Genomic DNA, 27009 nt, shown 5'->3' on the forward strand with positions numbered 1-27009 from the left:
TTAGAATTGGGACCTTGCTTTGTATGCATATGCAATCAAATGCAAGTATTTATGTGTAAATACATAAGGTGGCCCTGCCCCTAAGTTGGCGGAGTAAACCAATGTGGCCGCATTCCAACATGTTTTTAACGAGGGTAACTTGGAAAACATATTGGAACGCGACCCCGAGGACTAGAGCTTGACACCTGTGATCTTTGACCATGATATTTCCCTAATAAAGTGGCCTGTTATTAGGTACACTTGAAAATGGCGGTGTACCTAATGGAGTGTCCGTGTGATTCCCTCGTTAAGTGCACCTGCGTGAAAAGTTTTAGCTCCTGCAGTACGTGAAAGTGACCAAAAACTTTTCACGCAGGTGCGCTTAACGAGGGTCACTTGGAAAACATGTTGGAACGCGGCCCTGAGGACTAAAGTTTGACACCTGTGACCTTTGACCATGATATTTCCCTAATAAAGTGGCCTGTTATTAGGTACACTTGAAAATGGCGGTGTACCTAATGGAGTGTCCGTGTGATTCCCTCGTTAAGTGCACCTGCGTGAAAAGTTTTAGCTTCTACAGTACGTGAAAGTGACCAAAAACTTTTCACGCAGGTGCGTTTAACGAGGGTCACTTGGAAAACATGTTGGAACGCGGCCCCGAGGACTAGAGCTTGACACCTGTGACCTTTGACCATGATATTTCCCTAATAAAGTGGCCTGTTATTAGGTACACTTGAAAATGGCGGTGTACCTAATGGAGTGTCCGTGTGATTCCCTCGTTAAGTGCAGCTGCGTGAAAAGTTTTAGCTCCTGCAGAACGTGAAAGGAGCTAAAACTTTTCACGCAGGTGCGCTTAACGAGGGTCACTTGGAAAACATGTTGGAACGCGGCCCTGAGGACTAAAGTTTGACACCTGTGACCTTTGACCATGATATTTCCCTAATAAAGTGGCCTGTTATTAGGTAGGCGGCTCGGTGGCGCACTGGGTAGCACGTCCGCCTCACAGTTAGGAGGGTGCGGGTTCGATTCCACCTCCGGCCCTCCCTGTGTGGAGTTTGCATGTTCTCCCCGGGCCCGCGTGGGTTTTCTCCGGGCACTCCGGTTTCCTCCCACATCCCAAAAACATGCTTGGTAGGCCGATTGAAGACTCCGAATTGTCCCTAGGTGTGAGTGCGAGTGCAAATGGTTGTTTGTCTCTGTGTGCCCTGCGATCGGCTGGCAACCGGTTCAGGGTGTCCCCCGCCTACTGCCCGTTGACGGCTGGGATAGGCTCCAGCACTCCCGCGACCCCCGTGGGGACTAAGCGGTTCAGAAAATGGATGGATGGATGGATGGATGTTATTAGGTACACTTGAAAATGGCGGTGTACCTAATGGAGTGTCCATGTGATTCCCTCGTTAAGTGCACCTGCGTGAAAAGTTTTAGCTTCTGCAGTACGTGAAAGTGACCAAAAACTTTTCACGCAGGTGCGTTTAACGAGGGTCACTTGGAAAACATGTTGGAACGCGGCCCCGAGGACTAGAGCTTGACACCTGTGACCTTTGACCATGATATTTCCCTAATAAAGTGGCCTGTTATTAGGTACACTTGAAAATGGCGGTGTACCTAATGGAGTGTCCGTGTGATTCCCTCGTTAAGTGCACCTGCGTGAAAAGTTTTAGCTCCTGCAGAACGTGAAAGGAGCTAAAACTTTTCACGCAGGTGCGCTTAACGAGGGTAACTTGGAAAACATGTTGGAACGCGGCCCTGAGGACTAAAGTTTGACACCTGTGACCTTTGACCATGATATTTCCCTAATAAAGTGGCCTGTTATTAGGTACACTTGAAAATGGCGGTGTACCTAATGGAGTGTCCGTGTGATTCCCTCGTTAAGTGCACCTGCGTGAAAAGTTTTAGCTTCTGCAGTACGTGAAAGTGACCAAAAACTTTTCACGCAGGTGCGTTTAACGAGGGTCACTTGGAAAACATGTTGGAACGCGGCCCCGAGGACTAAAGCTTGACACCTGTGACCTTTGACCATGATATTTCCCTAATAAAGTGGCCTGTTATTAGGTACACTTGAAAATGGCGGTGTACCTAATGGAGTGTCCGTGTGATTCCCTCGTTAAGTGCAGCTGCGTGAAAAGTTTTAGCTCCTGCAGAACGTGAAAGGAGCTAAAACTTTTCACGCAGGTGCGCTTAACGAGGGTAACTTGGAAATCATATTGGAACGCGGCCCCAAGGACTAGAGCTTGACACCTGTGACCTTTGACCATGATATTTCCCTAATAAAGTGACCTGTTATTAGGTACACTTGAAAATGGCAGTGTACCTAATTGAGTGTCCAAGTGACGTCACAGATCAAACAGCCAATCAGAAAGTGGGGGTGAGGGCGGGTGTGGCACTTTTCACTTTCCGTGAAGCTTTGACCATTATTTGATTTATAAAAATAAAAAAAAGGATCAGTGTGTGTGTGTGGGGGGGGGACGATTTGAACGATTCGTATGAACAAATCTTTTGAGTGAACTAATTCTAAAGATTCAGTTCACTTAAAAGAACTGGAATGCACATCACTATCATGCGATGTTTAGATGATTTAAGATAAGCAAGTTCTAACAGAGAAGAGTGCGCATGGAGTTTTTTTTTTTTTAACACATATAAAAAGAAAGAAAAAGTGGCTCCAGACCATTTTAGCCAATTTGGTTGTCACTTTCAATCTCAAACTATTTATCGTATTCAGGAATAAATAATGACCTCAAATGTAATGTGCATATTAACAAAAAGATGATAATGAAACACAACGACGACCATACTATCGCGCACATGCAGACGTGAGGAGCGTAGAATTCAAATAACCTCTCGGTTTTATTCCATCAGTACGGTGAAGAATTGAACTGCAAACGCATCCAAAATGAAAAACCATGTCACGAGTGTAGCAGAGATAATGCTGATCACTTTGAGTTCAACAAGTCTCTGGTCAATTCGCTTGAGCTGCTCGCTCCATTAAACCATATAGTGGAAGTACCTTCCACTCAGTACAAGCGAGTGTTCCGTACTGTAGTGGTTAGTGCTCTGGACTCTCACCCCAGCAACTTGAGTTCAAATCCCAGTGGGACCAAAAAAATATTTTATCATGGAAAAATTTGCAACACAGGGTTAGAGGTTAGGGCTGGTGCTAGGGTTAGGGTTATAACCCTAGCCCTAGCCCTTACCTTAACCCCAACCCTAGTTCTAACCCTAACCGCAACTCCAGCCCTAACACTAACCCTAGCTCTAACCCTAACCCTAGTCAACCCTAACCCTAGCCCCAACCCTAACCCTAGCTCTAACCCCAGCCCTAGCTCTAACCCTAACCCTAACCCTAACCCTAGCCCTAACCCTAGCCCTAACCCCAACCCTAACCCTAGTAACCCCAACCCTAGCTATAACCCCAACCCCAACCCTAACCCTAACCCCAACCCTAGCCCTAACCCCAACCCTAGCTATGACCCTAGCCCTAACCCTAGCTCTAACCCTAACCCTAGCTCTAACCCTAACCCTAGCTCTAACCCTAACCCTAGCTCTAACACGAACCCTAACCCTAACCCCAACCCTAGCTATGACCCTAACTCTAACCCTAGCTCTAACCCTAATCCCAACTCTAGCCCTAACCCTAGCTCTAACACGAACCCTAGCTCTAACCCTAAACCTAACCCTAGCTCTAACCCTAACCCTAGCCCTAACCCTAACCCTAGCCCTAACCCCAACCCTAACCCTAGTAACCCCAACCCTAGCTATAACCCCAACCCCAACCCCAACCCTAACCCTAACCCCAACCCTAGCCCTAACCCCAACCCTAGCTATGACCCTAGCCCTAACCCTAGCTCTAACCCTAACCCTAGCTCTAACCCTAACCCTAGCTCTAACCCTAACCCTAGCTCTAACACGAACCCTAACCCTAACCCCAACCCTAGCTATGACCCTAACTCTAACCCTAGCTCTAACCCTAATCCCAACTCTAGCCCTAACCCTAGCTCTAACCCTAGCTCTAACACGAACCCTAGCTCTAACCCTAAACCTAGCTCTAACCCTAACCTCTAACCCTGTGTTGCAAATTTTTCCATGATAAAATATATTTTTGGTCCCACAGGGATTTGAACTCAGGTCGCTGGGGTGAGAGTCCAGAGCACTAACCACTACACTATGGAACACTCGCTTGTGTTGAGTGGAAGGTACTTCCACTATATGGTTTAATGGAGCGAGCGGCTCAAGCGAATTGACCAGAGACTTGTTGAACTCAAAGTGATCAGCATTATCTCTGCTACACTCGTGACATGGTTTTTCATTTTGGATGCGTTTGCAGTTCAATTCTTCACCGTACTGATGGAATAAAATCGAGAGGTTATTTGAATTCTACGCTCCTCACGTCTGCATGTGCGCTATAGTATGGTCGTCGTTTTGTTTCATTATCATCTTTAATGTCTGCAGGTGCAAAGCATTAAATGTCGGTAATGACGCTGTAGGGCGACGTTGTAAATGTATATCTTTTATGCAGTTTTGACCTTTTTGTTAACATGCACATTACATTTGAGGTCATTGTTTATTCCTGAATACTATAAATAGTTTGAAAGTGACAACCAAATTGGCTAAAATGGTCTGGAGCCACTTTTTCTTTCTTTTTATAAGCACTTACATGTGTGTTAAAAAAAAAAAAAAAAAAACTCCTTGCACACTCTTCTCTGTTAGAACTTGCTTACCTTAAAGCATCCAAACATCTCATGACAGTTGATGCTGAGCTCCCATCAGGCAATGGTAACATTAACGGGAATTTACGTCATTTTCTTCTTCGTTTTGTTTTACGGCGAGATGGCACCAGCTTCAATGCGCTTTACCGACACCTACTGATTGAAGTCATACGAACTGAAAAAAGACTCTGGTTCACTGAAAAAAAAATCGTTCTTTTGAATGAATCGTTCACTCACGAGCCAACACTATTTTGTATTTACCCAACGCGCGCGGAAATACTGAACGGATAAGAATGAGTCGAAGTGAAAGCGGGGTGACCACCGAGCTCGCCACGTTTGGCGAGTGGCTCCGTCGCTGCGCTTGAACACCTCAGATTAAGGGTTCGACTCCCCACCCCTGCGAAATGTGCTGAGTGTACTAATGCTTGACGAATTTCTCCCCGCAGCACAATCCGCATTGCATTGCGCTCTTCTCTCAACAGGGAAAAAAAATAAGCCAGTAACTTTTTCTCTGGTGAATACAGAATTTTTTTCGGGATTTTTTAATCATGTTCTTCTTTGGAGTGTTATATTAGACATTAAGGAAGAAATATGAATAAATGAATAAATGAATAAATAAATGCATACATACATACATACATACATACATACATACATACATACATACATACATACATACATACATACATACAATACATACAATACATACATACATACATACATACATACATACATACATACATACATACATACATACATACATACACACATACATACATAGATATAAATACACTTGAATCGTTTATTCACTTGTATTGTTTTGTTATATTTCTTTTTATGAATAATTCGAATAAATGAATGAATGAAATTGTTCGGGTTTGACAATTTTGAATCGTAAATTATAAATGCGAACGGAACTATTTGACGTCATCGGATGACGTATGAAATGTTGTCCCGTCTCCATGGGCAACGCTTTATAACGCCGTTTCCGGGGGTCTTAGTGTGGGTGATTAACAACAAGCACTAGAGGAAATAACGATAAGTAGTGCCTTTGCATTTACATTGAGAAAAGTATTCGCTATTCAAAGTTTTGTTTTTTGGTTTTATTGAAGTTGGGTGCACTAAAGTGGGTTTATAGCCATGAGTTCAGCTGCCTTTCTTCAAAATGTTACTTCTTCTGACTGCAGATCTATGAAGATCCCTGTGGAGCATATGGAATATGATTATATTGATAAATGCAAGGATGCCAAATACTTGGAGAAAATCCTTATATTACTCAGGTAATTGCAAAGATGCACGTTGTCTGTTAATTGTGCTTGACAAACAACATTTTCAGCTTTCATTGACCAGCTATTATGGCTATGTTGTTGTAGTTTGTGTAAAATTTTGGCTCATCTAGGCAAACCAAAGTATCATAACATCATGATATTTTTCAGGTTTCATTAAAATGTCAATAATATATTCAACAGTTTCTGTTATGGTTGTTAAGGTTAATCTGTTTGAATTTATACATCTTAAAAAGCATCCACACATGCAGTACAATAGACCGAACAATAATACATGAGGTCATCAGCTCTAAAATGGAAACAAGCACATTTAGCCTCACAATGTTGTTATGTCCAGGTCTGGCAAGGAGGGCATTTATCCTCATCTAATTGAGTTCTGTGAAAGTCGACTAGAGAAAATGAACCCTCGGAGCCGAGCTCTTAGGAAGGAAAATCCTGTGACCACATCCTCCAGCCTCCCAGCAGATGAATGGAGCCTTATTGCCGATGAGTTGAGGGTGCTCTATTTTACTTAATTATTTATTGTTATGGAGGTATCCTGAAAATTGTTCAAAAAGTTTGATTTTTTTCCCCAGATTTGGCAAGATGAAACCAAGGTGACAGAGACTTCCCTTAAAAAACATTTAATGTTTGAGGATGTTATGGATCAAAACATGCCACCTATAAGAGGGTCCAATTGCTCGGTTCCACTCAGCAGAGTAACGTCTCATTCGTCTACAGAAATATTTAAATAATTTATTCAACTGGATAACAACATGATCTTCCCCCCCCCAGCAGAACATTCCTCATAAACAAAACCGTGTACAGCCACGAGATTATCGAGAATGGGACAAGTAAGCGTTTCTGTTTCAAGATTTTTTTTTTTTAAAACAAAAGGTCTAAATAAGAAAAAGAACAAACATCTTCCTCTAGGTTTGATGTGGAGAAAGAATGTCAGAAAATTGATGGTGATGTCATAAACGAACCGCCTCCTATTAGCGACGCACATCCTACGACTAAAGTGGATCCTTTATGTAATTCATTTCAATTCATTTTTAGTCATACAGTGCCGAATACATCGTTTTGCAACTCTAACATCAAAATTGTGTCTCACCAATACATCTAGTGCTGACAGCAGAAATGAAACATCTTCTGGCAGAGCGTGAAAAAGACAAAGGAAATGAAGCTTTTAGGGCAAATGATTACGAGGAGGCAGTTGCGTACTACTCCAGGTTAGACTTTTAAAATGTTCTCTATATGTTGGGCCTCTCTGCCTGCCTTGAGATATTCGGTGATGTGGTTGTATTATCTAATCACAGGAGCATAGCCATCATGCCCTCGGTGGCTGCATACAATAACAGAGCCCAAGCGGGGATCAAACTCAAGCAATTTCAAAAGGCCATGAACGACTGCAACAGTGTATTGGATCTAGAACCCTGCAACGTGAAAGGTTCTGTATTCCCTTAAATAAATATATCTATTTTCTGGTGTTTTACTGTTCAATTCAAAAAAGTGAAATGTGGATATATTCATGCAACAGTAAAATATTTGTCATATTTTTTTAACACTTGACTTGAAGCAAGGTGTGGCTTTCCCCCCAGAAAATCGGAAAATAAAATGCAAAATTGTATTTAATCTGAAAACAGATTTAGGATTTTTGACCAATAGTCCGGTTTATTTTCTCTTTACAGTACTAGTAATGAGTTATTATCTCCTCTCCAGCTTTATTACGACGTGCCGCTGTGCACAAAGAAATGGGTAACTTCCAAATGGCTGTTGAAGACCTGACAGTGGTGCTGAGAGAAGAGCCACAAAATGTTGCAGCCACTGTAAGTTATACAAAGGTTCATCTTTGTTATGACATTTCAAGGTTATGAGCAGTGCACATTGGACAGGTTTTTTGTAGCCAAGTTCCGCCTACCTTTACAAAACGTGTGGTTGAGCAAATGCTTGGTTGGTTGAGCAAACAGCTATTTTCCACTGCTTAGGCTAAAAATAATTGTTCATTGTCTCAAATGTAGATACCACAATAGAAACATACTGGAGACAATAATTTGCCAGGATAAATACAAGAATAATTGTATTTCTTTGTGCCACGTTATAATGCGTGAACCGGTGAATTTGCAAGTACTAAATAGTAAATGTGTGGGGGTCTAGTAAAATGAAGATGATCTCATTTCAATTTACTCTCAAATTTTATGAATGGCAAATGGTGGATACATTTACTTGGATGACAACATGAACAGTGGATATAAAAAGTCTACACACATAAATAAATGAGATTAAGATACAGTCATTTAAATAAGTGCAATATTACAGTAACCTATAACCTAAAAATTCAAATGGGGGAAAAAAAAGTTTTAGGGAGGGGAAGTAGAACAACAGATAATGTTGCACAAGTGAGCAAACCTCTGTATGCACTGTTACCATTTGATAACATTCATGCCCTAAAATTCATTGAAATATTTTCTGCTAACGTTACTTAATTTTAATATTTTACGATTGTCATTTTGTGTCGTATTGTTGTTATTGCAGTTGCCCTGTTTGTCCCCCAGGTGTCGTTGCTTTTGTGTAACATCACTACAGCACGAAAACTGTTGAAGTACCGTAGATGGTCATTGTGATCATCTGTCCTGACGTAATAACATGTCATCACCAATTCTGATGTGTGTAATTATTTGTGATGTAGCAACTTCTGGCTGAAACTACAAAGAAGGTGAAAGAGGTGCGACACGGAAAAGAGAGAAAAGGCAAAAAAATAATCATCCAAGAGGAGCAGGAGGAGGATTTCCAAGAGACAATATTGGAGCAGACTCGTGGTGAGAATTGTTAAATATTAAAAACAAACTAACGTTATAAATGACTGATTCGCACTTGCACAGAAAAACCAATTAATCGAATCTTATCAACTGTTTAAAATAATTAGGACCAGAGAACGCAATGTAATTGCATCAATTCGTTATTTTTTATTTTGCAACATGTCAGTCTGAAGATGATTTACTGTTACGTGAGTTAAAGTGGCAAATCAAAAGTGCCTGAACTGATGCATTTATTTAAAATCCATATTTCCACCTTCCACAGCATTTACAAACGCATCAAAAGGTCTACCGTTGCAAAAATATTACGCTCCGTTTTAATTGACACCGTCTGAGAGGTATGCTTCATTTAGTGAGATATTTACTTTTGTGATTTTTATTCTAAATGTATGTATAAGAACGACAAAGCATATTGAGAGTGCTTAATTTTTGGAGAGTCATATTACAAACACCTCAATTCATGCAGTTTGTTTCACACCATTCAAATCATCAGAACAGTGAATTAAAAATGCCCGAGACAAATCCCAATACTATACCAGCACCCAGCCTTATTTACATCACTGCAGTTAACATGTTTTTTTTTTACTATGATGAATGTATGAATTAATAGCTCTATCATATTACAGTAATACATGTCAATAGTTTTAAAAGTACATCACTGCCCGTTTGCCAGTTACATCATTGTTTACATCATTGTTTCTTGTATATACTTGTAGTAGTTTTGTCATTACAATTGACACTGCACCTTATTATATGCACGTTATATATTGTTTTTGCTGGTGTATAGTATAGAATTAAGTGTGTCTTAACTATGATTTTTATATTATGCTGATGTGTGCTAAGCGTTTTTTAATTTATCTGCCACTGACAATATTACAATATGCTCAAGGCAGACTTTAATCATCCAGCTTCTGTATTGCATTTTAATAGACTGTGGAGCTGTAAAATTGTGGCATGTAATTTTAGCCTGCAGTATATTTGTGAGCTATAGTTGCCATTGTGGATGGCTGCCCTTAGGTTGTGGCCTTACTCCTGCTGGTGAAGTCATTCTGACCACAAATCTCTTCCCGCATGACCACGTGACACGACTGTACGCACGCATATGTTTTTTGCCCTACCCCCAACCCAACCAATGCTCTTGTAATTCCCCCTTCCGCTTCCTGCAAGTGCTCTGAATCCTAACCCTCCCCCAACTGTGATGTAACCACTGACTGCTTCCTGTGGGTGTGTTTCATCCTTCCTCCCTTCACACACTCTGTCTCACTCTCTTTCTCCCCCCTAGATTGTCCGGTTGAACCCAGCCAGATTGTGGGAGGGGACGGCTGCTCAGCTGCTCCTGCGGAGAGGGGAGACATGGGTAACGCGCAAAAGAGGCCCCATGGCAAAGGGGACGGGGCCCCACACAACGAGTCTTCGCACTCCCATCACGGACACTGGAAAGGCAAATGTGGCAGCTCAGACAAGTACAAAGTCCCACAAGAAAGCAAGGAAAAGGCAGCTAATGGAGCAGTCAAGAGGGGCTCAGTGTCCCCCCAGGCTGATCAGGCCGGCAGCAGCAGCAGCAAGAAAGCTCCAGCAGCTCCAAATGTTGGCGAACCTGTCAATCTCGATGTGCTGTGTGGAGCCCTCCCCTTGTCTCTATCCCGCTTAAAGAATGAAGGAAACCTGCTGTTTAAGAATGGACAGTTTGGCGAAGCGCTGGAAAAATACTCCCAAGCCATTCAAGGATATAGTGAAGAAGGTAAGGCCGAGCATCTTGTTATTAAAGTCTTAGGATATAAACAAAGGTTGTTGTGCGACATGAATGACATTGAGCTAACTACTCAACTGATTAGCTTGTTAATGTGTTGAGAGAAGAAGCTGGTACGTGTCCCCCTCACCTTCTTACACCTCCGCCCACATCTGAATAAATATAGCTTCTAATGATCAACACTGGAAAAGGCATGACCTTGCCGACGTAATGTCTGAATTTCAATCTGTTTCAAATGAAATTCAAGCAAAGCAATTGGTATGTTCCTCAGCAAGTCATAGAAGTTGTAACCTCACAAGTGGATGTGAGTCACGACTCTCACCCTAGAAGAGTGATGCGACACTTTGGGGTTGCTCCAAATGGACGGCGTTTTGGTTTTAGCCTCAGATTGGTACTAAGCCTCTCTGCTCAGGTCTGTTCTGGTCACATGACTGCCGGTCAGTCGCTGTGAAATTCGATGGCACTGCTGCTGTAAATCTCACTGGGGAAGCAAGCGAATGAATGAGGAGGAATGATACATGAATGAAGGGAAATTGATGGTAGCTTATTGTTTCTCTACTTTGCGCTGGACTCCCTTAATGTAGTCACCACCGCAGTGCTAGTTTGTGACTGTTTCCTTATGATGAAAGTCTGTGACTGACTGTTTAAAGTCATCATGTCTTTGCAACATTCTACACATGACTGTCACCTCCCATAATCTAATTTCATTCCATTTTAGATCATCTTTAAAAGTTTAGTCTTGATGTTCTGGACAGTAAATGTACTTTTTGCACACAATGGGATTGAGATCCAAATGTGTTGTAAATATTAATAATACAATATGGCTCTCACTGTATTCTGCCTCATCTCAGTATAATGCAATGCAATTATTTATCATTATAAACTACGACCACATTTTTCGATTAATAACTCTCTGACTTTGGTAAAGGATAAATCTTTTATACAACTTTTAATCGTATATCGAGTACCTAATATTGCCAGTGAATGTATGTAATCGGGAACTCGGACCCAAAATTAAAAATCGGCTCAGGCTATGTTTTCTCTGTAAGCAATTGAAGGAACTCGAAAACAAGTTGAAGTGGTTGAGCTTGTCAGGCTTGTTTTGAGTTTTTCAAACTTGGAATAATCATCCTTTTACGGGTTGGAACTTGTGTTTGTATCACATCATAAAATAGATCTATCACAAAAGAATGTTATACATTATTATTGCCTTGACGTAATTGAAAGAGACAAATGTTGATAATGCAAGAAACACTAACCCCTCACTTATTTGCTTGTCATTTTTAGGTGGACATTGTTGGAAATGTTCATTCTAGATTAAATGTTCAGCATTTATAGTTTGATTTTGTTTTTCTTGCAGGTATTGATAGTCCAGATGACCTGTGTATTCTGTACTCGAACAGAGCAGCTTGTTACCTGAAAGATGGCAACAGTCAAGAATGCATACAGGACTGCACACAGTGAGTTCCACCTTGACCATGAGTGAAAAGGAACGTTAATGGTTAATGGTGACAAATCTTCAAAAACGATTCATACAATGTTGTAATTGACCACTTTAATATAATAGTTCATCTCTATATTATAATTTTTAAAGCGGAGGTCAACCCAAAGAAATGCTTGTATGTGCCTCCACTAGTCTAAACACGACACTCTGATTAATATTGCGTTTGTGGAACATGAGTTAAGCAGCAAAATCTACCTGTTTTTATCCATGTCAGGGGGTGTCCATTTTGCCACTTGCTGTCGACCAAAAATGACATCACAGTTGCCAGGTCTCGGGTCACAGCCAGTCACGGCTTAGCTTCACAAAACTGGTGAGCCGTGATTGGCTGTGACCTGAGATGGCAACTGTGATATCATTTTTGGTCGACAGCCAGTTGCAAAATGTCTGCCCCCTGAGATGGGTTTTGTCTCTTTAACAAAACATTAATCAGAACAGTGTTTTGACTAGTTGGGTTTCATAATTTGGGGGTTGACTTTCCCTTTTAAGAGTAAGCACAAACAGTTGTATTAAGAGGCCATTTTGATGTTATGCTGCTTTCATAAAGACAAATTAGGTAACCAAAATGTTAGGAAAAAAAATCCTCACATCATATTGAGAGGTGTTTCTAACATTTTGGTTTCCCTATTGCTACAGAAGAGGGGTGCATTATGATACAAATATTTTTCAGTCGATACTTTTCCGACAACTGCATTAGCCACTGAATATACACAGTAATTGTCCAAGCAGGCATGTCTAGATGGACACCTCTCTCACACCGGCATCTGCTACGCAAATTGATCCTTTGCTGTGGTTTCCTCACATCTATTTATACTCGGCAGAGCTCTGGAGCTACAGCCTTACTCCCTCAAGCCCCTCCTGCGGCGGGCCATGGCTTATGAGTCCCTGGAGCGCTACCGTAAGGCCTACGTGGATTACAAGACGGTTCTCCAGATAGACGTCAGCGTGCAGGCAGCACATGACAGTGTCAATAGGTATTAGCCTCTACTTCTCGCTAAACTGTTCACTGGCTACTCACAGTCTCATGCACATTTTTCACGAGCCAGTATTATAATAATGCATCTTACGTTATGTTTGTACTTAACTCTTCCTTTACGTTTTGTTTGAGGGATGTTACATTCATATGTTCGCATTCCTGTCAATCAATCGTTCAGGATCACCCGCTTGCTGATTGAGGAGGACGGTGCGGACTGGCGAGAGAAACTCCCAGATATTCCTTTGGTTCCTCTTGGGGCACAGCAGCACCGCAGAGAGGAGCCGCCCAGCTCCGAAGTCCTCCAGGCTCGGGCCGAGAAGGCTGCCAAAGATGCAGGTTTGCGATTAAAAAAAAAAAAAAAAGCGACTTACTCTTGCTGTTTTTAGCCTATCTGCAGACAGACTGGGGGATTATGCTCTTAAGTGTGAAAGGAGGCTATAAATGTTCTCTCAGCTATTACGTCGCCAAGACACATCCTTGAGCTGTGATTGACTCATTCATGCACTTGCCTGCTCTCTGCTTGAATAAGATAAGATAAGAGGAACTTTATTAATCTCACGTGTGAGAAACTGCATGTAACAACAGCTCGATTTACAGGAAGGTACAAGTTGGGGGATAAAAGTGCAAAAAGAGACTTCAGGACCGAGCTTGACCGAATGAGCTTGAACAGAACTTTGCATAACATTGCCATCGCGGCACATACGGTGTTGGGAAGGTTACTTAAATATTGCTTGTTAATATGACGTTTAACTGACTCAGAAGCTCTCCTTGTAAAATGTATTGATTATTTCCGAGTGTCGGGGCAAGTGACTATCAGTACAAATTGCATAAGTGTAAAAAATTACTCTGAATACTTTACTCTCTTCCAAGTGTTATTTTTCTCCCTGTTTTCAGAGTGGAACCAAATAGACTTGTTTTGGAGTAAAATATACTCTACCACATGTAATTTGTAGAATTAGAATACTGTTTTTCCACCAGTTTTGAACTCAGACCGTTTTACAAATAAGTCAGGTCTGCACGTCCTCGACGCACAAATCAGCCCTAGTTGACTTTTCTTTCTTTTTAAATGCCATAAATTAGATTGGATTTGCGTCTTTCAGACAATGTGTTTTTTGTCATCTAGAAAGGAAAGCAGAAGTTCATTTTGCAGATATGAAGCAAGCTGGGAACGAGTTTGTGAAAAGGGGCCAATACCAAGAAGCCCTGGGAAAGTATTCGGACTGCCTTAAGATAAAGTCAGAGGAATGTACTATCTACACCAACAGGTTAGAAACATTTGAGTTCATTTTTTTTCCCTTCAAATTTATACACTGTAAATACCAAATATTTCATTTACTTTTTTACATTAATAATGAGCATTAAACATTCTACAGTATTGAAGAATTAAAAACTTGCTGTAGTGACATACGTGTTCCTCATAGTTCCTACTTGTTTTCTGCATTCCCAAAAATAATACCCCCTCCCCTTTAGTTTCATTCATGTCATTGATTATGCGATGGTGGAAACAGCCTATTGTGTTTGTGTTTGTTTTGCTCCGGGCTTTGCTGTAGAGCAACTTAGACTTTGGAGCCACACCTGAGCAAACATACAGTAAACACATGCTGCTGTTAAGACACATCAATGACATAACTACAAGGAAAATTGAGAGGGAAAAAAACACTTAACCATATTCAAAAGCAAACATTGCTTTAAAAAAAAAAAAAAAAACGAAGTGAAACCACTTGTCACGACAACTAACTATAATTATAACCAAAATGCCGGTTTAAACTAGTACTTCGTCGATCACATTTGTTTTTCTCACTCAAGAACATTTAAAAACCAAACAACACAAAAACCTACAAGCAATACTCAACCTAATACAAACTGAACTAAAATGGAAATGACACGACATGAGTCATAATCAGATGTGATATTAGTGGACAGAAACATAACGTATGTGTGTGCGTATCTGTGCTGGCAGAGCTCTGTGCTACTTGAAGCTTGAAAGATTTTCTGAGGCCAAGCAAGACTGTGACGCCGCACTCCAACTGGAGCCAAGCAATAAGAAGGCTTTCTACAGACGAGCAATGGCCAATAAAGGGCTAAAGGTGAGGACAGATGGCCAATATGATAAAAGTCATGCAGGTTAAGGTTCAATCCATTTTTGAATTTATGATTCGCTTTTGGCAGTCATCTGTAATGTTAGTATAAAAGTCACCAATGTTTGTTATGTTTTCTCTTCAATGCAGTTTTTAGACCTATTGTGTGAGTGACCTCCTATATTTTTTTATTGTTCCTCACGCCAGGACTACCTGGCATGCAGCACAGACCTCCAGGAGGTGCTACATCGGGATCCCAATGTGCAGGAGGCAGAGAAGGAGTTGGAGGAGGTGACAATTTTGCTCAAGCAAAGTCTCATCGATGCGTCACCAACTAAATCTCGGAAGGTCATCCCCATCACAGAGGTAGAGACACACCTTTTGAATAAATACAAAGCATATTTGCCATCCCTGAGACATTATTGGTCGTGAATTAATAAAGAGCATATGCTCTTAACTTCTACTCTACAAAGCCATCTTAACATAAATGCATGTCTATGCTTTCTTCTCCGTCACAGGTGGATGGGGATCAGGAAGCATCAACTGTAGCAAACTCTCAGTCTGACAGCTGTTTCGGGGAAGACTTGAGCAGAAAATTCCAACCCAGCAACGCGTACGAGTTTGGCCAAGCATTAAACAACGCCTGCAGTAGTGGCAACATGGCGGCGTGCGCCGACATGTTGGCTTCAACAGATCCAGAGCTACTTCCGCAGTTTTTGAGCACTCAGCTCAATGGGCAGACCATCAGCTTCATTGTCAAAGTGCTAGACTCTCACCTTCTGGAAAAGGACCCCAACCTAGTTTACAAACACCTCAATCATCTTCATACTACTGACAGGTTCTCGGTGAGTGAGCGCATTCCACATATACGACACTAGCTAACCTCATCCGTGCACAGAATTAAGGTGAAGTGAGGACAGAGCTTGTCAGGAAGGGTCTGGAACTAATACGGATGCCTGGCTGCGTTGGCACACGGTTCCTTTTCCATTCTAAATGAAGGCCTGTGTTTGCGTGTCCTCAGGTCGCACTGATGCTGCTGGAGAAGGACGAGCGGCGCCTCGTGAACCAATTGTTTGAGCACCTGTCATGTGTGGAAGGCACAGAGTTCACTAAGAATGATGTTCAGAACCTGGCCAACAAATACATCTGAGCCATCTGCATCCTCCCTGCCTGGCCTGAACTGCATGAGCTGCTGCTGCTGCTGCTGCTGCATTACCACAACTCTTGGATCTATGCAAAACTCCCCAAAAGATGCGGGATACTGCAGAATGTGTTCCAGAGTAAACACATTCAGTCAAACTGTTCTGTAAATAATCTGAGATTATCCAGTATGTTTAAAGAGTGTGTAAGGAATATCTATTTTCTTTGAAGATAATTTTGCTATGGAGAATTACTTTTTTTACCAGTCTAATGGATTCTGTACAAAGGACCTTGATTGTACTGGAAAATCGGGCTCAAAATGAGCCACATTTTCACAGTGACGTACAGTAGCCCAGTGCTTGTGGTCCTTGCACTCTCTGTCCTTTCATGTCAGATGGTTGATGAATGAGCTGCTGTCCAAGCTGCTGATATTCAGTGCATGATGACTTTCATTTCAGGGAATTTTAAGCTATTTAAGACTTTCCTTGCCTTTGGGAAAGATCATACTAATAGGATATACTGTATTATTATGGAAGATACAGGTTGGCATGATAGAACTGTTTAGCCACTAACAGCAACACCACCTGTGGAAAATACAACTCAAAACTTTAAATCATGATTATGTTGTTGGTCTGTTTTTTTCAGTAGCTTTTGATAGTATAGTGCTTAAAATAAGGTAACTCCCTAGTTCGCTTCAGTGTAATTTTGCCATTTCGGTTTGTAATCATGGACAAAAATGAATGAGGCAAATCCTAATTTATTTATTAGAAAACAGAGCTGGCACTATGAGGTGATGATCTAAAAAATGAGAGAAAATTGACTATTAATGCAAATAAGATCATGGTGATGAATGATTTCAAATGATAGAAGAAAGTTGCAACAATAAAAATATGTATTGTAATATTGCTGTTATCAGCCCCATAAATCTAAATCCTCTCATGATGTTTCTGTTCAAACTGGCCCCTTGCAATGAGCAGGGAAGAGTGGAGAATACTTCCCCAGATGCGTGCTTTATTCTGCCAATTTAAGATGTATTTTTTTGGAAAGCCCTCAGACAAGTCGTGCATGGGGGGTTTATTGGTTTAGTTAAAGGCAATAACTACATAGAGCACCTGTTGGAGTCTGGTTGAAGATACATCCAGCGAAGAGGAGGGTGGGGTTGGGGGAACAAACAAACATTTGGTTAAATTAACGAAAATAAGTCTCGAATCATTCCGAAATTCAAATATTTCCGGCCATTTCAAATCAAACTTATGGAAAATGTAGAAATACTGTATATAAATAAAAAAACGATATTTTGAAAGTAAAATTGACATTGTCAAGTGTTTTGAATGAGTGGAACATTTTGATGTTTGAAGGCTTTGAATCTGTTGACTAAGTTAAGTGTGGAATAATAAAGCTGAAAAATTTTGGAAGAACAGATTTACTCTGAAAACATCAAACATTCTCCACCTTGGATTTTGATATGCATTTACATGTACGTAATAAAGCAAATGAAAAACCACTCTCCGCAATTCTATCTGGCACTAGTGGTGTGTCTAAGTCAGAACCAATCTTGGGGATAAAGTGAGAAAAATGTTGAGAGTTGCGACATGCAGCTTTATTCAACTGAAAAAGAAAAAAAAGAATTCGGTAACATTTCCGGGTCAAAATCCAATTCAAACTGCCTGTAGCCACCTAAATGATACCAGCCACTGATCAGAAGCTCAACTGAAACAGCTGTGTACAAAAAAAGAACATTTAATGTGTCGCAGCACCAATATGCAACACAACAGCAAGCGAAGATGAACCCTTTACAGTATGCAGTATGTCATGGAACGTCGCAGATCAACAATATTACAGAAGAACAGATAACAGTGCAGGTGCCTTTGGCAGCTCTGTGTCGTCCGCTATTAGTAAAGTGTGTATGAAATCTGGATAGTTGATTGCTGTATAAAGAAAAGTGCACCAGGGTGTCTACTGGCCACAAGTCAACGATTAACAAGAGCCTGAGTGTTATCTTTGGTAGGTGATTGCAAATTATTCTTCATTTAGCATATTTAGTGTGCCTCAGAATCTGTTATTCGAGTAATGCTCCCCCCTACATTCTGCAGTATACAACGCGTCATTGTCTGGGGGGTTCTTAAGACACAGTGGGGAGAAAGTGAGAGAGAGAGAGAGAGAGAGAGAGAGCGAGACACGCAAAGAACACAAACTGCTTTTAAAGGCACCATGAGTGAACAAACAAAAGGTATCAAAACACACTCTCGTCTTACATCATGAGGCATGATGAAACGTTCCAAAACAAATGTTAGCAATCAAAGTTAAAGTAACTTTGTTGTCAATCAAGGCCTCTAGAGAAGCGCCCAAAGCTGAATGGAGAACAGTTTCCTCACAGGAACAACAAGGAAAACTAATCCAAACTGGCACAATGGTTTTCATCTCAAACCTCCACAGACTCAAAGAAATGGTCTAGCTCCTCCCACCAGCGGCCAGTTGACACGCAAGGCTCCATCCATGTCGTCGAAGGTGGCTGTTTTCTGTTGGTAACGTGACTGACTGAAAAGAGGGCCAATCTATGCAGCACTTGTGGTATTGATGTTTTATATGTCCGTCTGCTTACATGAATTCTTGTGCTGGGTTTGATTGGTATGTTGTAGTGGGAGCTGATTGTTGTTGCTTTCTTTTGTTAGCTGCACAGTGTCTCTCTGAGAGTCCCACTCGGTGGGGCACACCATGACGTTGTCCTCTGCGATGAAGCGGAGGGAGCAGAGCTCTGCAGCACGAGCCGGCGAGGAGGTAGGCGAGCGGGGAACCAGGGGCGGAGTCCGTGAAGCAGGGCAAGTCTCCAGCCTGTCGTTCTCCACCTCGGGCAAGGGGCTGATGGCGGCGAAACGTGCGTGGTAGTCGCCTCCGCCAGAGCCGTGGCTACACGACGTTTTCATGCTCTCCCGATCACAACAGCTCAACTCGGAGAAGTGGCTGGAGTGGGAGTCCGAAACGGAGGCTAGACTGCCGCTCAGAGAAGGAGAGTCGCACTCTAAAGAGTTAGGGCTACGCTGCCCCAAAACCTGAGCATCCAAGTCCTCCTTTGGCTCGTTCATCTTTGTGCCTCTGTTCCCCTTCTTGTGCAGTTTGCTGTTGCTCTTTTTGACTCCCGAGTTGGTAGAGGAAAGGCATTTGGCAGCTGCTCCTTGGCCCTCCGGGGTCGAGCAGTCGTTAGATGGGCAGTTTGAGCAACAGTGGCCAATGTGGCCGCTGTCGTCCACACTGCTGCTGCCGCTGTGGTTGCGCAGCTTGGCAGGTTTGGATTCAATGTCCACTTGGACTTCCATACTGTTCCCATCCCTAAGAGCAAGGACGGTTGGGGTGCAATGAGACAAAGAGAGGTAATGCATTAAGAAAAACAAATATAACACATTTAGTCTTCTTACCTTTCAAGTGGAATGTGAGCATTTAGAATAGATCCAGCCATCGCTTTAGTGCTTGCATTGTCGCTGACGGCACTGAGGCTGACGGTGCCAGATTCACCACTGAGACTGCAATGGTCCTTTTGCACATCAGCTTGCACTTCCAACCTGGAAGAGAGAATTGTTTTGACAAGGCACTAACATCAACATGGAAAGCTGGCAGGATGAGTTGCCGCCTGTGTAACCTGCTTAAGTAGTGGACCATGGCGCTGCCCGAGAGGCTGCCAGTGATGCTGGCTCCGGCGAGGGCTGTGGTGGATGCCGTTTCACTCAGGTTGTCCCTCATGGCCCCAAGTCGGTCCATTTGGCTGCCACTGGCACTCAAACTGCCTGTCAGACCCCCAACACTGCCTTCGCTGATGCTGGGATTGTTTCTAGTGTCTGCCACAGATGTGGAATCTACAAATGATAAAATCATAAAATGCGTAAGTGTTGAAAGCAAAGGGTGTTGAAAGCAAAACTCCACTGTGTGTGTGAATTAAGAATCAACATCTGAACAAATATTCATGACAATGCCCTTGGATTATGATAAGGAAACAAGTACAATCAAAATGGAAAAGAAAACAAAATCTAGATTTGGTTTTGGGCAGGAAGGTAGCTAATGGTTAGCACATCAGTCTTGCAGTTCTGAGTTTTGGGAATTTAACCTCATTTCCTTTCCCATACTCCAGGATATAAGTGGTGCGAGGCACACTTTTGGTTTGCACGCGAGTTGAGGTTAGCTTACCAGTTGCTGCTGTTCCGGTGGCGACATTCATGTCATTCTCATCATCAAATTCTATCCGAACACCTTTTCCATTGCCCGTGGAGACGCCACAGCCCCCGCTCCGGCACAAAGAGATGGGCACCACACCGTAAACATAAGCAAGCATAATGGGAACTCCAATGCCTGGAAAACAAGTGACAAACATAAGTCAAAAAGAAGAGCTACTAATTAATGGAATAAGATGTAAGAAACATAAGCGTAAACTGACCAACAGTGACTGCTGCAACCACTGGAGACACAATGACAGAAAGTGTCACGCCTCCTGCAATCACGAGATTCCTTTTGTGTTTGGTGATATCTTTACCTTCATAGCGATTATGAATCTGGGGAGTTAAGAAGATCATCAATTTCTCACAAAGAATCCAAAGAGACAATCCTGTGTGCATAAATAGATGTTTGTGTTGCGATTTACAAAACAAGGAGCGAATATTGAGAGTAGAGGGCATTTATGTACACTTAAGTCAAACTTACGTAATCATAAAAAGATGATTATTGAAGACACAGTGTGGTGTTTTTGCAAGTTCCTGACGTGAAAGTGCCATGAATGCACCATGTTGCTTGTGCTGCATGAGTGTGACGTGTATGTGATAGGGCTAGGAGCCTGCTTAAGCTCTTTAATGACGCCCCACTAAACCTCTGGTAAGGTAAGCCAAGTTGTCGAGAAGGTAAGACAAGCTAGCTGTCACGCTACCACGTGGGCCTATTTCAGAATAAAAGCATTTCATGGTATTGCACTGGCTTCAATGTATTGGTTGATAAGCTTCTACGCATTTTGAAGCGACCCACTACCATGACTGAAAGTGGCGATATCGTGACGCTGTACAGCGTCGACTAAAATAACGGGGGAGCTTCATCATATTCCAAATGAGTGAATGTTTGCAATCTCACCTTTCTTCCCACATAAACAGGGATGCCAATAACCATAGCAGGGATCGCTATACCAGCGATCAGCGCAATACCAACAGGGGCACCAACCAGTGTTCCCAACTGCCAAAGAATCTTCTTCTTTCTACTCCATGGTTTCTTCCCCCAAAAGGTACAACCTGACGGACTGGGAAAAGAGTAAAAAAAAAAAGTTTACTCTTTATCCGGTCATTCATTCATAAACATGTGGGTGTTTGTTTGTTGACCAAAAATTACATTTCTTCCTTTAATTTTGATGAAATCATGACTTTTTTTTTTGCTTACATTCTGAGTCAACTCACACACAATCCATACGTGACACAATTGCGCAACATTTCAATTGAGTGTAAATTGATCAGTCATGCATGCTGAAATAGAAACGTGACATAGTTGTATTAGTTTCTCAGACACCATTAGTAGTGTAAGGCTAACAAAGTGACAAAATGAAAATAATGATATAAACGATAGAGGGTGTCAGTATATCAGATGGCAGACATTTTTATATCCAATATAATATCGCACAGCTCTACCCCGCTCATTGATAGTCCTGAGCAGGCAGTTACTCACCTCAAGTAATGTAGGTCTGAGATCTCTTTCATGCAAAGCCAGCAGAACTCACAGCCACAGACAGCACAGGTCATGTGGTTACAGCTGCCATCATTCATTTTGATAATATAAGCAGCGCAGCGTGGGCATGGCTTGATGTCATCGGCTGTGGGCAAGACGGAACAAAAGAGGAATCAAAACAATTATGTCATTTTAGAAGACATACGGTTTATTCCAGTGGTACATCAACAGTTCAATGTTCTCAATTATATACTTTTGAAACAGCCCAGACCATTTCTAGGAAAATATGTCTTCAAACGTGTCATGACGCCATTAAAAGTTTTGCTTGTGTTGAGTCAATCAACCTGTGGCCGCGCTCTCTTGGCTGGAGCTGAGGGATGACGAGCGAACCGTCCGGAGGCGAAGACTTTGGGCTCTCTGCTGTCGTGCTGCGTCACAGGTTTGGTTGGGGTGCCACAACTGCTTACAGAGATAACAGAACTCTGTACCACAACTCTCCCTCCCGCAGGTGATTTTGGGGCAGCTAGCACAACCAAAGGCAATAACCGCATACCTAGCAGAAAAGAACAGGGTGGTCATGACACGAACATGGTGTGCGTGCTCGTGCATACGATGTCATATTTGATGATAGTCGCGAATATGGTTGATGCAACCCTGCTGCCAAAGAACCTAAAGCTAGTTGCACTTAGATTTTGATCTTCATTGTGGTTTGCAAGCAATGATGATTTTAGTCATTTGAGATTTACCTGTCGTTTCACATTGCGACTGGAAATAAAAAAAGATCTGTCTGATAATGCTGATCTTGTTTAAATCAATTAATCCTTAAAATTTGACACCCTTTGACTTTTGGAAAGCAAAAGAAATGACCTAGCTGAGGAATTAATTTAAGGTGATCATTTCTTTTCAGCCTTGGTTTCCTCATTTCAGTGAATCTCTGTTTTATTCGATTTATTAATTCAAAATGCTTACCCACAATCGGGCGCCGGACACCAACGGCAGTCAGGGTCAGCCACCAACCACCTTCTGAGCATGAACTCTTCATATTTCTCCATCAGACTCCGGTCGCCGAGAATCAGGCAGATGTCATGTGGATTGAAACGCTCCGAGCACTCGGGGCAACAAATGTTGACACGCGACTCTGAGATTTCAATGCGCAAGTACTGCCGAAGGCAGTCAACGCAAGAGCGGTGGTGACAAGTCATGATGTCAGGGAAACTCTCCCTCGAGCGTTGCAGAAGGCAGAGGGGGCACTCCAAAAGCTCCGTCTCCATTCCACTCTCCGTCTTGGGAGAAGACGGGGTGGAGGCAGTTACACAAGGTCCCGAGGCAGATGAGGTGGAGGCAGCAACATAAGCGGCAGAGGGAGCTTCGGTCCCAGCCACAGTGAAGAAGGCAGAGGTCTTTTCGCAACACATCTCGGAGTGGATGTTCTCAATGCTAGCGATGCCATCTACACCTGTGAGCCCACCCGGCCCGGGGTTTTGCAGCTCACGAGATTTTCGCCGTACTGATTTGGCCTCCCGCCCTCGCCATCTAAACAGAGAAGCCAGGGATAGGCGCCTTTTCTTGGGAGCTTTCTTCACAGAGGAAATGGAAATGGAAGAGGCGGTGGATTGCAGATCCCTGTCAGAGCCCATGACCCCGCCACTACCACTGCCAAACTGATGGTGCTTAGCTAAGCTCATTTCACCAGGATGACCAGAGGGGTGGGCCAGCGAGCATCCAGGGCAGGCAAGCCTGTTCCTCACATGTGCCGGGGGATCAGGGAGGAGAGCGGGGCTGGATGAAGGGCTATGGTGATGATGGGTGGGGGTGGGGGGATGTGGTTCAGGGTGGGGGGAGCGGGCTCTGGGGGGCCTTTCTGTACTCAAGGCATGGTGGCTTCTCCTGATCAACCTCGAGGTCACATCTAATAGTTGGATGATTGCGGAAAAGTAGTCACTTGGTCAGAAACAACCTAGCAAGAGAAAGGAATAGTAGGAGGGGAGTTAGAGATGAATCCATACTAATACAAATTGGAAAGGCTTTTGAAAAAAATGATCTTAGTCTTAACATCAAAACCTGGCATTTGAACAGAGCTGTATAGACTTCATATAGGCCGCTATACTGTAGCAAGGAGATTAGACAGGCGGCAATGCGCTACACAGTGATGGCAGCTTTGACGACAAACAAATGTGAACGCTGGTGAAATACACAGCAGCTGAGCCGGCGTAGTAGCTGGCCAGACGACATGACTGCGGCTGCATTCCTGGCCTGCCTGTCCTCTGTGTAATGTTGCCTTCATGCACATTCTGTGGCTTCTTTGGGACGAGGGACAGTCTCATGAACAATAAAGGTTTGGATTGGTGAATAGGTGATTAAAAGCTGTTTTTTGTCTTAAGTATAAAAACAGCATGATATGAACTTAATGTGAGATTAATGTGCGGCGACTGAAGGCTCCCATTGGGACACTGTTAAAACAAAAAGAAGCAGACATATACGTACTACATGGCTAATAGTTTCTAAAAACCATGCTCAACAATCAACTCAATTTATGTGAACATCGTTACTAATGCTCACATAAACGTCTGAGAACAATCATAAGAATTAGGCTCTCTATGGCGGACTTGCATGCAGTTTCTCTCATGCCAGATTTATGTTCTTTGCTAAGTCCCAAAGATATGAACACAATGTGTTCCGAGAGGATTTCCATAAGCTGAATAGTTCATAGGTCATTCTATATTCAATTTGAATCTCTAGCAGTGGTTCTCGATCTTCTTTCAGTCATGTACCCCATGAGATTTTTTTCCCCGCAGCCAAACAGCACAATGCATTTTTTTGGGGGGGTTGAAAACAGAAAACAAAAGACGCCAGACATTTGCCTGTACTCTTCTTGTCACAAGAGAATTTCCTTGCAACACAAAAAAACACTTCAACAGTTGCCAAATGTCTGGCGACCATTTGTTGAGTATTGCCGACCTTGAACGAACCCTGATTTGAGTGCACGTTTTGCTGTCTTTTTTTTTGGACCCTCAGTTCAAGATTTTGAAAACTGAGCAACAAGCACAACTATTCTAGTCTGGTGTATTTCTTCCCCCAATCACTACTAGAATTCTAAACGTTTAACTGTTTGACATGCCTAGCAACCAAGAAGTCAATTCTGTACAGGATATTCTTGTTCTCTACCTCCATTGTCACCTTGCTTGTCTTGTTCTAATCAAATTTTAAGTTTGCAAAGATTACGCCTTACGCCATCCTTTAAAACAGAGACAATTTGTCACATGTAATCTCACTATGACTCATCTGTCTGCTCAAAATTGTGTCCATGTTAATGGTGACAGCAGCGGCAAACGTGTGGTCACAAAACTGCTTTTTTTTATTACAGTAATTTATAGTGTATCTTGGCAAGACACACAAAAAGGTAATGCCATTCAAATCCCTTATCACCTATTGTGTTGACATAATTTGTATCACGACAGCTCCCTGTTGTGTTGACCTGGCCAACACACCCTAACCTTGCAGCTGTGTTTACAGTAGGCCAAAAGATGGGAGAGCATTGACAGCTCCTGATTAACACACACACAAACACACACACACACACCACTGGACAGCTCACATGCACAAACACACTATTGGAAAGATCATCATGCTAGGCCGATGACCTTTCTTTGGAAGAACACACACTGGACTGGTCTGTGTAACATGATGCAACATTTAACATTCATTCCTCAGAATAGACAGTGAATCTGTCAAAGTACTTCAGTTTTCATTCTTCAGCAATCTATACTACTTCATTTTGAGAAAGAGAGCGAAAACAAGAACTGATCACAAAAGAAACATGATGATGTTCTATATTTCGTTTTCCTGCAAAGTTTGAAGAACAAAATCAAGTACGACACTTGTGGTTTGCTTAAGAGCGTAAAGTCCAGCCCAATGTTGTACTTGTTTCCACTTTAGGTAAGGACAATAACAGGGTGTGCTGTGCACGGGAAAAAATAAAGATTTTGCTTACTTTGGCAGATTAAGCCAAGTATCTCAGAAAACAAAAGGGCAGCTGGAAAGGTGGCATTCACAACAGTAGCCTACACTTTTTATTTTACGTGTAAAAGCAAATGGTGGTAGAGATTTGGGGCTCATTCTACTATTGTTGCTTTCAGTTTCCTTTAATCGTAATGTGTATTATTTGAATGTGTCTAGTTTGCGAGGGGGCATCCATCCTTATGGTTATAAAGGGTCACAAAAGGCCATGTTACACCGAGAAGAACAACTAGCAAATAGCTAGTACGAGCGTATCTCTAAAGTCTCTTCGATTTCAGTACTTGTCACTCTACCATCTGGCGCTAGTTAGGATGGGCGTAGTTGAAGCAAAACGCATTGCTGCTAGTAGATTTACCACATTGTTAGAATTTTACCCAGGTTAAATTATACTGGTTAATACAGTAAACTACTCAAAAATCATAATTAATAGTAGGTAGCTGGCGCAATTTACAACCTAAACTAAGCCAACTGTGATGGTGCGGAACTATTCACGGGTTTTGGGTTCTTCCTAACTAGCTGCACAATTGAGAGTTCGTGTCAATTTATATTTGTTTTTTATTTTTAGTCAAACTAAGGCGCATGACTGGCTGCGGTGTTCTTAGTACGCCCGTGCTGCCCAACGTAAACCCGAGTTTGAGGAAGCCAAGGTTGCCAACCACTAGCGTGCATCAAGCTAGCAAGGTTAGCTTGGAAAAGAGAACATACCCTCTGGTGCCGTTCGCTTTTCCCCCGAGCAGTGACGATGAATGAAGGCAAGGCTTTTCGTAAAAAAATAAAAATACAAATGCCGTAATCCTGGTGCAGTACCGCAAAGTACTTCCCACTGGCGATTGCACTTGCACAGGATTTCCAGTCTCCCAGTCCAGGCTCGCATCACTGGTAGGGAGACCAGCAGCGAACCAAAGCACAGGCTCACGCTAGTGTTGGCTCGTGAGTGAACGATCCGTTCAAAATAAGGAATCCTTTCAGTGAACGAGAGTGAACGAATCACTTCCAACAGTGATTCGTTCTTTTTTCAGTTCATATGACTAGTATGGTAGTTGTATTGTTTGATGTGTATGTGTTGTTTCCACTGGATATAAAAAAAAAAAAAAAAAAA

General features: G+C 42.3%; 2 protein-coding genes and 2 long non-coding RNA genes across 4 annotated transcripts; 1 reads left to right on the forward strand and 3 right to left on the reverse strand.

The window, feature by feature from the left end:
- Positions 1 to 4763: 4763 nt before the first annotated feature.
- Positions 4764 to 26920, reverse strand: LOC119135843. Its single transcript, XR_005100617.1, has 3 exons — positions 26909 to 26920; positions 25689 to 25693; positions 4764 to 4868 (listed from the first exon to the last, which is right to left on the reverse strand). It is a non-coding gene; the product is annotated as an uncharacterized LOC119135843 (long non-coding RNA).
- On the forward strand, positions 5698 to 17945 carry LOC119135837 (sperm-associated antigen 1-like). The gene is made up of 18 exons (XM_037273789.1): positions 5698 to 5962; positions 6306 to 6465; positions 6544 to 6666; positions 6746 to 6801; positions 6881 to 6981; positions 7074 to 7179; positions 7267 to 7397; positions 7670 to 7776; positions 8637 to 8766; positions 10046 to 10504; positions 11874 to 11973; positions 12836 to 12988; positions 13169 to 13326; positions 14114 to 14255; positions 14951 to 15077; positions 15276 to 15434; positions 15587 to 15913; positions 16090 to 17945. Exons 1-18 carry the CDS (start codon positions 5823 to 5825, stop codon positions 16216 to 16218), a joined length of 2808 nt encoding a protein of 935 aa, XP_037129684.1. The 5' UTR covers positions 5698 to 5822; the 3' UTR covers positions 16219 to 17945.
- LOC119135844 lies at positions 10319 to 11318 on the reverse strand. The gene is made up of 2 exons (XR_005100618.1): positions 10836 to 11318; positions 10319 to 10739 (listed from the first exon to the last, which is right to left on the reverse strand). It is a non-coding gene; the product is annotated as an uncharacterized LOC119135844 (long non-coding RNA).
- rnf19a (ring finger protein 19A, RBR E3 ubiquitin protein ligase) lies at positions 18397 to 26825 on the reverse strand. Its single transcript, XM_037273790.1, has 10 exons — positions 26616 to 26825; positions 22863 to 23850; positions 22238 to 22446; positions 21894 to 22038; positions 21312 to 21474; positions 20632 to 20746; positions 20385 to 20546; positions 19843 to 20056; positions 19622 to 19765; positions 18397 to 19535 (listed from the first exon to the last, which is right to left on the reverse strand). The coding sequence occupies exons 2-10, from the start codon at positions 23576 to 23578 to the stop codon at positions 18791 to 18793; spliced, it is 2613 nt and encodes an 870-aa protein (XP_037129685.1). The 5' UTR covers positions 23579 to 23850; positions 26616 to 26825; the 3' UTR covers positions 18397 to 18790.
- Positions 26921 to 27009: the final 89 nt, after the last annotated feature.

Source organism: Syngnathus acus, chromosome 16 (genome assembly GCF_901709675.1).
Source record: "Syngnathus acus chromosome 16, fSynAcu1.2, whole genome shotgun sequence".
Lineage (NCBI taxonomy): Eukaryota > Metazoa > Chordata > Actinopteri > Syngnathiformes > Syngnathidae > Syngnathus > Syngnathus acus.

Coding starts and splice junctions, on each gene's coding strand:
- LOC119135837 (XM_037273789.1), top strand. CDS start 5,823: ATGAGTTCAGCTGCCTTTCTTCAAAATGTTACTTCTTCTGACTGCAGA. Junction 6,667..6,745: donor GCTCGGTTCCACTCAGCAGA/GTAACGTCTCAT, acceptor CCCCCCCAGCAG/AACATTCCTCATAAACAAAA. Junction 12,989..13,168: donor GCACATGACAGTGTCAATAG/GTATTAGCCTCT, acceptor TCAATCGTTCAG/GATCACCCGCTTGCTGATTG.
- rnf19a (XM_037273790.1), bottom strand. CDS start 23,578: ATGAGCTTAGCTAAGCACCATCAGTTTGGCAGTGGTAGTGGCGGGGTC. Junction 20,747..21,311: donor CTGTTTATGTGGGAAGAAAG/GTGAGATTGCAA, acceptor TTAACTCCCCAG/ATTCATAATCGCTATGAAGG. Junction 19,766..19,842: donor ATGGTCCACTACTTAAGCAG/GTTACACAGGCG, acceptor TCTCTCTTCCAG/GTTGGAAGTGCAAGCTGATG.